This window comes from Anneissia japonica, unplaced genomic scaffold, assembly GCF_011630105.1.
Source record: "Anneissia japonica isolate Jap-2015-1 unplaced genomic scaffold, ASM1163010v1 scaffold2617_len527014_cov191, whole genome shotgun sequence".
NCBI classification, from domain to species: Eukaryota; Metazoa; Echinodermata; class Crinoidea; order Comatulida; family Comatulidae; genus Anneissia; species Anneissia japonica.
The window spans coordinates 29,199-41,875 of NW_022714155.1; the positions used below are offsets into that span (position 1 = coordinate 29,199).

The 12,677-nt window shown below is 36.3% G+C and overlaps 2 protein-coding genes across 2 annotated transcripts in view; one reads left to right on the top strand and one right to left on the bottom strand.

Annotated features, from left to right (window-relative positions):
• The window catches only part of LOC117108886 (E3 ubiquitin-protein ligase TRIM56-like), a 20,319-nt gene extending 16,823 nt beyond the window's left edge, over nt 1–3,496 (bottom strand). The window contains exon 1 of the mRNA XM_033251058.1: nt 3,436–3,496. The gene's annotated coding sequence lies outside the window, so the exon portion shown is untranslated. The remainder of the gene's footprint in view (nt 1–3,435) is intronic.
• A 6,721-nt stretch (nt 3,497–10,217) lies between these two features.
• LOC117108897 (glutathione S-transferase theta-1-like) overlaps nt 10,218–12,677 on the top strand; it is a 4,543-nt gene continuing 2,083 nt past the window's right edge. Inside the window, exons 1-3 of the mRNA XM_033251075.1 lie at nt 10,218–10,404; nt 11,650–11,737; nt 12,334–12,484. Coding sequence (XP_033106966.1) covers nt 10,293–10,404; nt 11,650–11,737; nt 12,334–12,484 — 351 coding nt within the window. The 5' untranslated portion in view covers nt 10,218–10,292. The remainder of the gene's footprint in view (nt 10,405–11,649; nt 11,738–12,333; nt 12,485–12,677) is intronic.

Genomic DNA, 12,677 nt, shown 5'->3' on the forward strand with positions numbered 1-12,677 from the left:
GGTATTTGGTATAATTTAGCATAATTTCCCATCAGCCCTTAGCATAATTTGATTTGGATCACTGGTCACGAAGAAAGGTATAGGCCTACTATACAATTAAGTATTGCGGACGCATAAATAACGCTAAATGTTTTGACTTTAAAGAATATAGAGAGTAATTAATGTGATCTACCAGTATTTTAATGATGGAACCGGTAGTTCGAATGGAGGAATTATTGTCTTGCTTAAACAGTTTGTTTACCACCTCCCGATGCTACAATGTAGCTTGCAACAATATAAATCCTGATCATTTTACTTGTAAATACTTGCATAATTCTGAAAATGTTGTATTTTTAAAATGTTTTTAAATTTATTTTTTAAAATCCAGACCCCTCCGCCATAACTCCACCCCGTCCCTTTTTCATCCACACCCCGACAAAACACCCTCTCTAACAAGGCTTGACGAATAAAACACTTATGGCTACTAAATTCATCAATAGCTCAAAGGGAACTGTGTTGTTGCTAAGGAGTTTCTTTTACTGCTACTGTGATTTTTCTTCAATTTCTTTAGTACTTTTAAAGCCCTTTTGCTCAAAACTTTATATGCCAGTTTGTAGAGAATAATTATAATTCAAAACTATCTTAACTTTACACATAATTGTCCGATTAAGGTCATTGAGCCCTCATCACAAAGTTAATGATGTGCTCTATTCATTTACATTTATAAAAAAAAAAAAAAACATTTTGATAGGGTACGCGTTTACAGCCCTTTTGTGATCTTGGTTCACATTTGCTCAATATGGTAATACATGGTACAACACAAGATTTAAATATTTCACTCCATTCACTTTTTGTCAAATTGTTCAGTCTCATGATCATGTTCTTAAATATCTATCTCGCTTACGAATATAACAATTAGCATTCTTACCGCCTCCTTGTAGAGCTGAAAGTTTCAAATCTTCATTTCTTCCATATTCTCTAAATGTCTATCCATCCTCTGCCAACAGTTCCTCCATTTCTACTACTCTGCTACATTGATCTATTGTTGAATTTTTAAATAATTTTTTTGGCCATTGCAAATATATATTGATGAATGTAAATGTAATGTTTCTTGTATGGCAGATAATAGTTGACTGACAGCTTTTGGAGCAAATGAAAATTTATTTGAAAGATTTGACATTAGAAGATAAAAAAGCTACCATGGGAATATGCAAGTGTCAGTTGAAAGCCTTTTAGCATTACCTAATTCTGCTTTGTCCAACAGTGGTTGATTATCAAGTCTGTATTCAAGTTCCTGTAACTATCTGATTTTCTAGTGCACAGAAGCTTATGTAGGACTTTATAAACAACAACGACGACGACGACGACAACAACAACAACAACAACAACATGTTAGATTTATATAGCACTTAACACCAACAACGCCAACAAGCGCTTCACATTACTACCCCCGGTCATTGGATTAAATGCCTATGGAACACGAACTCAAGCTCCCTGGGGGAGTATTCCATAGAGTTGCAGCAGATACATCAGCGTATTTTGAGGTCGGGGAGCTTCACATTAATAATAGACTCTAAAATCGAATAAAATAAGCCATTGAAACCCCTAAATGCTCTAATCGGACCACCATCTGGGACATAGGACTCCTTGTCGGGCACCACCCCTACCACGACCACATAGGTTTATATTTTTTCACGATAATGCCTGACTTGTCCCGACAAGAAGGGGTAGGGTTGTTGCATGATGTTGGTTAGGGAGGAGAGGGTGTTTTTCAGGGACTGGTATTCCCAGGCAGGTTAAGGTGCTGTGTCTAACTGGCGACACCACTGACAGAAATTGGTATGTATAAAGTGAAATTATTATAAACTACCCTTAAAAGGGTTTAAACGCTAAAACAGAAAATTTATCACAACATTACTTAAGGTATAAAAAAACATTTATTATTGTTCTAATCAAAGGAATCTATATATAAATCAGCGGGAAAAAACTGGTAAATTTTACTATTATAAATTTTTAAATGAAAAATGCCAGTTTTTCTGGCAACACTGCTCAGACGTTTTTCGATTACCCACATTTTTTAAACTGGAATTCTCTAAGGGAGCATTTAAACTGCCTATTTGTAGAAAATCAGTTCTAAAAAAGCACCACTTTGAGGTTTATGAGCAATTAAAATTTGGAAGTTTTTCATAATTTGAAAAAAAAAAGAAAAACACCCCTTTTTAAAAACATGGTATCTCCCAAGTACGAAATCCAAAAAACATGTAAAAATATGCAACAGATACCCAATGTATTGACCTTACACACACTCATTATTTTTGATGAATAAACAATAAGGATATTAGAAATATTGTATTAAATTATTACTAATATTAACTTTTAAAAACAGCAAAAAATGACAAAAATTGCCAAAATTACAAATTTACCCGTTGCCATGGAAATATACGCACAAAGTGAATAAAACTTCATATTTGATTTCTCTTAACAAATGTATAGCCATGTGCAAAATTTGAAAGAAATCCATTTTTTTAGTCTGCCACTATTTTTGAAATTTCTTTGATTTTTACAGACAACTGCTCTTAAAGCGTAGTTTGACTATTAGTTATTGAGAAAAACGATGAAGAAAAACTAAGTTAAAGAAATATATTAAAATATAAAATTGAAAGGAAAACGATGAAGAAAAACTAAGTTAAAAAAATATATTAAAATATAAAATTGAAAGGAAAACGTTAAGAAATAAACGCATACAAAATGTTACTTTAAGTAATTATATGTTCCCTATATCATTGTTTATTTTTCAATACAGTATATACATTTATAACTTCTTTTTTTTTTAATTAAAAGTGTGACGATCCTACGAAAAAGAAAAAAAAAACATTTTTGTTTTTAATTCTTTAATCTGAAATGCTCACAGGCCCGTATTCAGGAGTTCCGCAATCCAATAGGCTAATGGTATATTGAGTGAATATAGTCTGGTGTTGCCCAAAAACTACGTTTACAATTAGGCCTATTTTGTCAGACTTGGTATTGAACTTAATGCACTAGAACGTAAAAACGTAAATTTTTCCCCTTTTGCGGCCCCCTAGCACCAGCCTAGTTGCTCGCTTCACTCACAAATAACGCACCCCGCGAATTCTGAAAGCTTCGCTAAATTGCTCCGAGTTCAGCTTGCCCCCTGCGCTTTCGTTTCGACCCCCCTTAGATTTTTCACCGTACGCCCCTGCATTATGGGGTAGGGGAGACTGGGGTAGCGCCTGGTGTGGGGCGCGAGTCCAAGGGTATGCCTCTACAGTCTACAGCTCATCTACAGTATCTATCTCTGGTTCTTAATCGACAATATAAAGCAAAGTACCATATAAATGTGTCAGAGTGTAGTATACCTTAATTATGTATGATTAGCGTGTGTTCACAAGTAATTAATTACACATACGCCTAAAAAATAACGAAATATTGTGATACCTTTAAAGAGAATACTTCAAAGTACAGATTAATTAACAACACGAATCGCAACTGTCTACCATCGAAGTTTGCCTCGCCCACTAATATTGGATTTTCCAATTTCGTTACTTTTGTCATTCACGTGACCACTACACACAGCCGCGTTAGCGATTTTTTTTTCCGTACGAAACATTTGCATGAAACTCCACTCGGGTTGTCTCGACTGACTCGGCTCGAAAATCTCAATTCTGGAGGTCAAAAGGTCATCAACCAACGATAAACGTACACAAAACTTCTGAGATACAGGATTGCTGCTCGTTGTCTGATTTTCAAAAAAACACATTGATGTTACCATGCTAATATAATGGGGTCGTTTAAAGCGACATATGTAATATTTGATTTCGCTGCACGAATAATAAAAAGTGTTAGGCCCTATTTGAATTTTACTTACATACTGTGAACATTTTTATTTTTTAGTTTGCCTAGGTTTTGGAAAATTATTTAAGTACCATGTCATGACGAATTCGTGTCAACTCGGCCCCAAGTTAACTCGGCCCCAAATCAACTCGGCCCCAATTTAATGTGTACGGTATTTACTGAATTTACCAAGAGATTTGAATGCGAAGCCAAAATTAAAGTGTTTTTAAATCGTTGCCTTTGTTATTTCTTTTCATTTACATGCACTTACAATAATTAAAACTGCATTAATAAAAATAATATTAAAATGATATTAATAAAAATTATACAAAGGTATATAGAATAACTAATGACAATAACGATATACTTGGGGCCAAGTTTACTTGGGGGTTTGTTGACTTGGCGCCGAGTTGACTTGGGGGCCGAGTTAACCTGCTTCCGCCTAGAATTACCGTACTAAAAATTAAGGCAGGGAGTTTGGATTATAGGCCTAATATAGTACAATGTAGGTGCTTCTTGATTACAAGGCTTAGGCTAAGTTAATTAATGGCGAAATTATATATGGTTATTTAATAATTATTATTATTTTATTATTATTGTTATTAATATTATTATTATTATTTAATATTATTATGATTATTATTATTATTATTTAATATTAATTACATTACAAGGCTTAGTTAGGCCAAGTTCATTAATGCCGGAGTGATATTATATAATATATGATATTATATTTAATATTCACCGTCCCATTTTAATTTCATGTTTTAAATTTGTTTCAAAATTTCAGCCAATGGCATGCGAAGCGTGACTGTTGTGTCAGGCCTAGGGGCCTAGTATGGGGGGGGGGGAGGCTAGCAGGTAGGACCTAACTCAGCTTGTAACTAGGCCCACTAGTTTAACCTCTTTTGCTCTAGCCTTTGATAGGAATGTACCTATTTACCACTGGTACTACTATAAGGGGGTACTAACTGTTGTTGTTGTAGTACATTTGATAACAAACATACAAGAAGCTCACAGTTAGTTACAGACGTAGCCTACATCCCATAAATCGGTAAGATTTCATAGGCCTACCGTAGGTAAACATATGTAAAGAACAGTACAGTAAAGGTAATAGAATACTCGAGCGTCGCGACATTGGGAAGACACTCGAGTCGAATCAATCCGAGCCGAGTAGAGTTTCATGCAAATGTTTCGTACGGGGAAAAAATCGCGCCCTGCTTATGCGTGTCTTTGAGCCCAATCACACTTATTAGGCCGGCCCAGGGTCTCCTTAAATTACGGCCGACTCAGGGCCGACTCAACTTCATTTCCGTTCACAGTTATTGTTTTAAGTTGTTTTAAGTCGGCCCAGGGCCGCCTTACGGACGTTCACACTTCTTCTTTTGGGCCGGGTCGATAAATTGCAAGACAGGAAGTTGAGGCGATCGCATTTTGATGGCGGAACGGTAAATCACAACCTAGCATAAACACATGGAATTTTCGCGAAACATGAACCTAATTTTAATTGTCCTTATACTTTTTCGATTTTTTAAGCGGATAGCATTCTGCTTCATGATTATGGCGACGATAATTCTTATTATAACCAAAGCCTATAATTAGCGCAGCTCGATTTTTACTCTGTGCAAAGCCAGACTCGCGATTTCGAAAGTCCATACCTGTATATTGTAAACTGTCTATATAGGCATATTGCTGTCAATGTTTGGCCACAGACCGGAGACACTGATTGTGAATAAGTAGCATCGAGATCTATCTATTTGGCAATAATAATTATTTTCATATTAGGTTCATTCTCAAACAATTTTTGACGCTTTTTAGAACCAGCTTCGCTCATAACAAAAACAAACGATTATGTTTTTTTTTTTCTGTCCTCGGGGTCACTTGAGTAGCTTCACGAACGTCGGCACAAAACGCACGTGGTTGGTGAGGATGACGTTCACAGAAAAAATGATACCGCTATACAGTGTTATAATTTTGGAATATGAACTTGTTAAATTATTTTGTGCTATACAAAAACGGGGTTTCTTGAGCTTGTAATAGGCCAATATATTTTTAATCTACTGGAATTCTTTAACTGTAGAAAAGAGAGTCGTCATCTGTCAAAATGCCCATGCGTAAGCTTTGTATCACGTGGTATTCCCCATGCCTACAACTTGGTTTGTGATGATGCTTATGCTTCGCACGGAGGCTGTGAGTAATAATTAGTTAGGGATATGGAGACCTTATATAAAAACTTTTATTCAAAAACAATTGTTCAACCAGGGAGTTGTTCTAAATAACAACTCCCTGGTTCAACTAAATACAAATTACTATACAGTTTCCTTAACAATTTTATTTCTCATTGGTGTTTTCGCGCAAGTCAGTTCGAATAAATGTTGTGGTTAGATAAGATGTCAAAATCGAGCAATCAGAGCGAACTTGGGCCGGCTGAGGTTCGGCCTGGGAGAACTCCCTGGTTCGGCTTACGTTCAGATATAAAGTTGGGTCGGCCCAGAGCCCGCATTGCGGGACCTGAGCCAAATCAAAAGTCGGATTAACTTTAGGTCGGCTCAGGGCCGGCTTAAAACATTTATTGATTGTTCACACTTAAAAATTGCCGACCCTGGACCGGCGCTGAGGCGGCTCTTGACCGACGTAACTCTCAAGTGTGATTGGGCTCTTAGTTGTCTCAGCTTAAACCAATCTCAATGCATTTACTAGATTGATTATGAACAGGTAAAATAATATGAATTAATTATTTTACGTGATTTCGCAAACTGTTATAGGAACTGCTAATAAACTCCGCATATCGTAAACCGCTTAAAATGAGGCTTTGGTAGGCATAAAACATACCGTACTCGCGCGAATAAGCGCCCGGGCGCTTAAAATATTTTTGCACTTTCTGAGGGGCGCTTATGAAAACAGAGTGGAAATTGAGGGGGTCGCTTATGGAAATAGATGAAAATCGAAGGGTTCTTATGGGAAATTATTAAATTCAAGAAGCACTTTTTGAATGAAAAAAGATTAGGCCTATATAAGGACATTACGAATGGTGGTTAGGCGGAAAGGATACAGTAATCGTCCATAGAACATGGCTCATGACAAGAATGCGTGAATATTTACATAACAGCAAAATAGCAAATGCAATTAGTGGTGGTGGTTAGCTTGTTAGCCATCGGCCGATTGAGATCAGCGGGATGGCAGGATCATTGTATTTTTTCTTGAAAACACAGATGAGAATGTGCTAAAGGTCGGAAAAAGAAAAAGAGGAGTAGGACTAGGCATAGACAAATATGTAAAAAAAGTAAAGTTGGAAATATACTGTCTGTCCAGGGATCGGAGCTCTCATCTGTCCAAGAGAAATATCCTCATTTTGATATTGACCGAAGAAGAATGTGTTTCCACTCTACAGCTCAAATCTTGCCAACAACCACAGTCCCAGGATTGATTGGATTATTGAAAAAATCTTACGAGGAGCGCTTATTCGAACGGGGCGCTTATTCGCGCGAGTACGGTACCTCCATCTCCATCTGTGCTGAATATTTCCGTTAGTCTAAGTAACAAACCTCAGGGTTTTTGATTATATGATTCAGCCAGCACAAATGACATTCAACCAGCAACAATCTCACATTCAACCAGCAATCGAATATTCTTGCTGTATTTATGGCCGACTATCCGATAACTTGTTATTTTTCTCAGCGCATAGAGCTTCATTTTCCTAAACTTCTTTCTGACACGATTTTCTTACTCGACCTATCATGACATGTTTGCCAGATTCCATATTACTCCATTTGAAATCAAACAGGTTTTATTTCTCTCTGTACCAGTTGTATTTCTATAATTGTAAAACCCTCTACACCACTCTGTATGTCCTCCTAACTTCCAGTTCCTCTAAAATCTGCTAGACACTCTTTTCAACCATGATTATCAATTGCATGGGAGTATGGTGGTCACTAGCACAAATATAGTGGACAAAAATGACCCTACCCAATGAGGCATTAGTTTAGATATGTTGGGATATGCGGGTACCAGGACGTTAGCCAAGAAACGCTCCTATCACATGATGCATAGCTTAATTTTGTTGAGGTTTCGGATACCTTAGTGGATGCATACGTTTAATTCTTTTTGGGACGAGGGTTACTAGGACCAACCGAAGTAAGTCCCTCTCCTACCCCTTGATACATACTTTGATTAGGTAAGGATGCGGATCAATACCTAGGTGGAGTAACGTCCATGGTGCATAGTTTGTCTAGGCATACTGGGTTTTTATCTGGGGTTTTTTGGCGGGGGGGGGGGGGGTTAAAAAAATAAGCTTGTGGCCTCTTGCAGCAATAAAGAATTGAACTTAAATTATTTGAAAATTGAGAAAAAAGGTAAGTAAAATCCCAGAGTAAATGAGTATTAGATACATAGAAAATCAAATTTTGGAGTATTTGCACCATGCATTGGATCGCTTAACACGTGGCTTTGTATGCCACATTTAACTGCATGAGAAAAATAAGGGGAAATCCAAAATTCCGCCATCGTTATTGCATATTTACTATACAAATCCGTAGCGCTTTGTTAGCGTAATATACAATAACCCTTTTATTATATTGGCCTTGACACCGTGCATGGGTATACATTGCAACATCTTAGCTCGGTGCGTCATGAGACTTACTTATTATTCATCAATTTTAATCGTAAGCCGAATGGCCAATGTTGAATGGGGAGAGGATTGTAAAACGGAATTGGCAGGTGAATGAGATAAACTTGATGTCTACAATAAAATCATAAAAGGAAGTAATAATGAGTACATAGATAATAATAACATTGGCCCATCTTGACCTAGCGGATGCGTACCAAATCATTATGTACCGGTATCCGTTAGTCCTACATTTAGGCCTAGTCCCTATGCTTTTTCTATGGTATAATTTTTTTCTAATCGTTTTATGCAGGCTTTGCGTCCCTTATATTTGTTTTGGCCTCTTCCCAAGATGTATCATGTTCTGTTTGGATACCTGTCAGCAAGTGTTGATTTGGACATTTGCATGAGGGGATTCAGAATAAAAGGACACCGCAGAAAACCTATACTGTATATCTAAACTAAAAGGCGAAAACGACATTTTTTTTTGGCAACTTCTAAAGAAAAATTCATAAACAACCAATACTTTCTTCAACATTTTAAACTGTATTTAATGCTCCATATACACAGGCCAAACCACTTAAAATTTGTCACACGTAAAATTATCATACCATTTCTATTATGCTTATGCATGCTTACGATGGCCTTCTTATAATTTCTTTCATCAGCACTCGAGTCATACCAGGCTTATCCTATACCGACGATGGATTGAGTGGATTTGAATAGCTTTGGTGGCAAAGATGTTTGCCTTCCAATCCAGGGTCCTGGGTTCAATTCCTGTGACAGCAGGACTTTTTCCCACGACTAAAAACGATTCTATTTCCTAAGCCTCATCATAGGACTATTGTTTATAAAGCTTAGCTGGGCCCTGTGGGAGACCAATAGGCCTACTAAAGATATCTTCTAAACAGGCTACCCACCAATCTCCCGATCCCCAGTATAAAGGATAAAAAAAATCTATGCATGTTAAACAACAATCGTACCAAAATCTTGTTTATTGTTTTTTATTTTTTTACCTTTGTAGATTAAATAAAATAGAAATGCAGTTTTGTTGTGGTAACTTAATTGGTTTACATGAACTTCATAATCAAAAATATTGGCACTATCGGTGCTATTTCGTCATTGTTCAAGATGTGGTTGGTCTGCCCCAGTGTCACATTAGTATAGCATTTATTCACAGTTATTGCTGTAGACGTACCTTTATGTTGAGGGTAAGCCCAATGTATTTTGCCAAAGAGGATACGAAACTCTTGCACGACATTCGAAAAGGTTTCCTTATTTTTTTACCTTAAGCATACCAACCAACAGAGGTGGCGTCGGCGGGGACCGGGGGAGGGGCAGAACCACGATTCGCCGGAGAGAAAAAAATGTATAGGCCTATATGTATTTTCTACATATTAGTAGATTCCAAAATCGATTAAATATGCCTTTGAAACCCCTAAATTGTCATTTTTGTGCGAAAGAGTGGTATGGATACGTAGACTTTTTCCCCCTGCCTGCTGATTGCAATTGCAGAATGTTCAAAAGGACTTCTTTTCTTCACTAGAGTTCGGATTAGACATTAAAGGAAATTTGTCCCATACTGGCCGTACATTATGTTTTTGTGCTGGACAAATCGGGGGAAAAATATAACATGCGGTTTTAGCAAGGTGGCTTATAAGTGCCTTGAAGCGGAACGTTTAAGTTTGAATGATTTTAATATAATCCTAAGTCATGATGACAATGCAGAACATGCGGCATTATATCCTGGTTGGCTGCTATATATAAATACCACACTGGTTCCAGATACGTGGTCATAAAATAGAATAGTTGAGTGTAATCTTTCTCATTTCGTGATCAGTGTAGTCAAGATAAAAAGATGTCTTTAACAATTTACTACGACGTTGTATCTCAACCAAGCAGAGCCGTTTTGATCTTTTGTAAAATGAATGGGATCGCATACACAGGGAAACATATACAACTGAAAAAGGGTAATTTTTGATATATAATAAATTATCATTTACTATTATTATTGTTCTGAATTTTATGATTTAAAGGTATTCCAAATGCAATTGACAACAATCATTGACAGATGTATAAATAATACCGTTCCTATGCACGTTATTCTTTGCATAAACTCCTAAAATAAATGGTAATAAATTTAAGATATATATTTTTTTTTTCAGTACCGGTACAGTATCTGTATATCAGCAAATATTTCTGCTGTGGTTACAGTGGTTCTTATGCATGAATACGGTATAGGCATATATGAAGATATGCCTATACTGTTTGTTAGCTAAAGAAATTTAAAAATAATATTTAAACAATTTTATTTTAATTAAGACATTTGTATAGAAGTAATTTCATTTAGCTTCGAAATTGTATAAATGAAAAAAAATATCGTTTTTGTAAAGCTATAATGGAAACAGAGTACTCAGAATAAACAAAAACATATCATTAGTTACTCAACTATTAGTTGGATTTATATTTTTATATTTTTATTACACAAAACCAAGTTCTTTAAAATCCCTCGTTGTGCTAGACTGGGGATGAATTACAAAACCAGTTGATTGCAACAATTTTGCATATATTTTTAGCAGGGGCGGATCCAGAGAATATCTGGGTAGGAGAAATAAGATGCTAGTGTTCGAGATTTTTGTTTCGAAGTGCTTGATCATAGAAACTGCCTGTAACATGGTATTTAAATAAAAAATTAGCCTGTTTTGGATTACCGCGCTGCCCTCTTTCTCATTTCTTCTTTCATTTTCTTCTGTGTTTTTGTTTCTCTTTCTTGGGAGGGCGAGCGGTCGTAGCCCTGGATCTCTCCCTGCGTAGTACATGTCCCTTTCGGTAATTTAAAAAAAAAAAAAAAAACATTTTTAGTATGTAATAACTGATATATAATTTTATGTAAAGTACCTAAGAACAACTTTGAATTTTAGATTTATGATTTATTTATTATGCTATTTATTGTATGTATTTAAATGTCTTTTTTTATGTTTATATTTATAAATGGGGCAGCTGATTCTCAATGAGTTGTAGTAAAATTGTGCTTAAACTGCCCCTGACCAAAATTTATTGTACTGCACCTTGTTATTGTTAATGTGTATTGGTTAAATAAATAAATAAAATAAATAAATTAATAAAATGTGATTTATAGGTTTACTAAAATGGATAAAAGGCTGCGCATCAGTATATGTGTCACTGATTATAATACTATATTATTTTATCAATAGGAGATCACTTAAGTCCTGAATACACATCGTTCAATCCTGCCCAGGTTGTTCCGACGATTAAAGATGGCGATTTCTATCTCGGCGAAAGGTAATATTATTTAATCACACATATTTTTAGGCCCAACAAGTAGATTCATACACAGTACAAGTATGCAAATTAAAAACAAATAATGGGTGTCAGGCGAAAAATAATATAAACCAAGGAAAATGAACATCCTATTTTTGTAGAGCGAATGGATCACTATTCCAAAAAGGGAGAGTATAGTAGAGGGTAGTGCTGACTTGATGCAAAAAGATCGGCTGTTCAACTTGAGTGCCTTAATCATAGGGTACATCAGGAAGATTCAAGGGGGGGGGGGGGGTCAGCGCACCCACACCCCCACCGCTTAATTTTTTCAAAATGATGAAAATATGGCGAAAACAATGCAAATGATTTTAAGTCTGAGAGCGCAATTTCCCGGCATCCAGAGTTGCCAGAATTGCAATGTTCTTACTCAGCCCAAACGATGGTTGGGCTGAGGTGGTATTTACCTCTATCTCTGAAAGTCGATCCTTCCCTGGGCCCCCTCTATTCGAATTGCTCGATTCGCACTGTACACATTATATGAATCGTCACCATGCGAAACGTGTAAACCTAAACGTCCGTATTTCTTTGCACCTTTGATTTGCACATTTTATATACAGTGTCGCAATATTGAGGTATCTCGCTGCAAAATACAAGGTAGCTGACCACTGGTATCCAGCAGACCTGCAAGCCCGAGCACGAGTAGATGCCTACCTGGCCTGGCAACACACTGGTCTTAGAGCACCTTGCCTTGATGTGGTGATGGAAGAGGTACGTGCTCAGATAATATATAAAGTAACTACATTAACCATTTCAACTGCATTGAACGGTGATAATAAAATTTAAGAACAAGCAGTAAATATCTCAGTGTTTGACAAACGTAAATATAGTCGTATATAATTATTGATTAATTTATATTATATTTGAATATCGTCGGCTGTTCAGCGTTTATATATATATATAC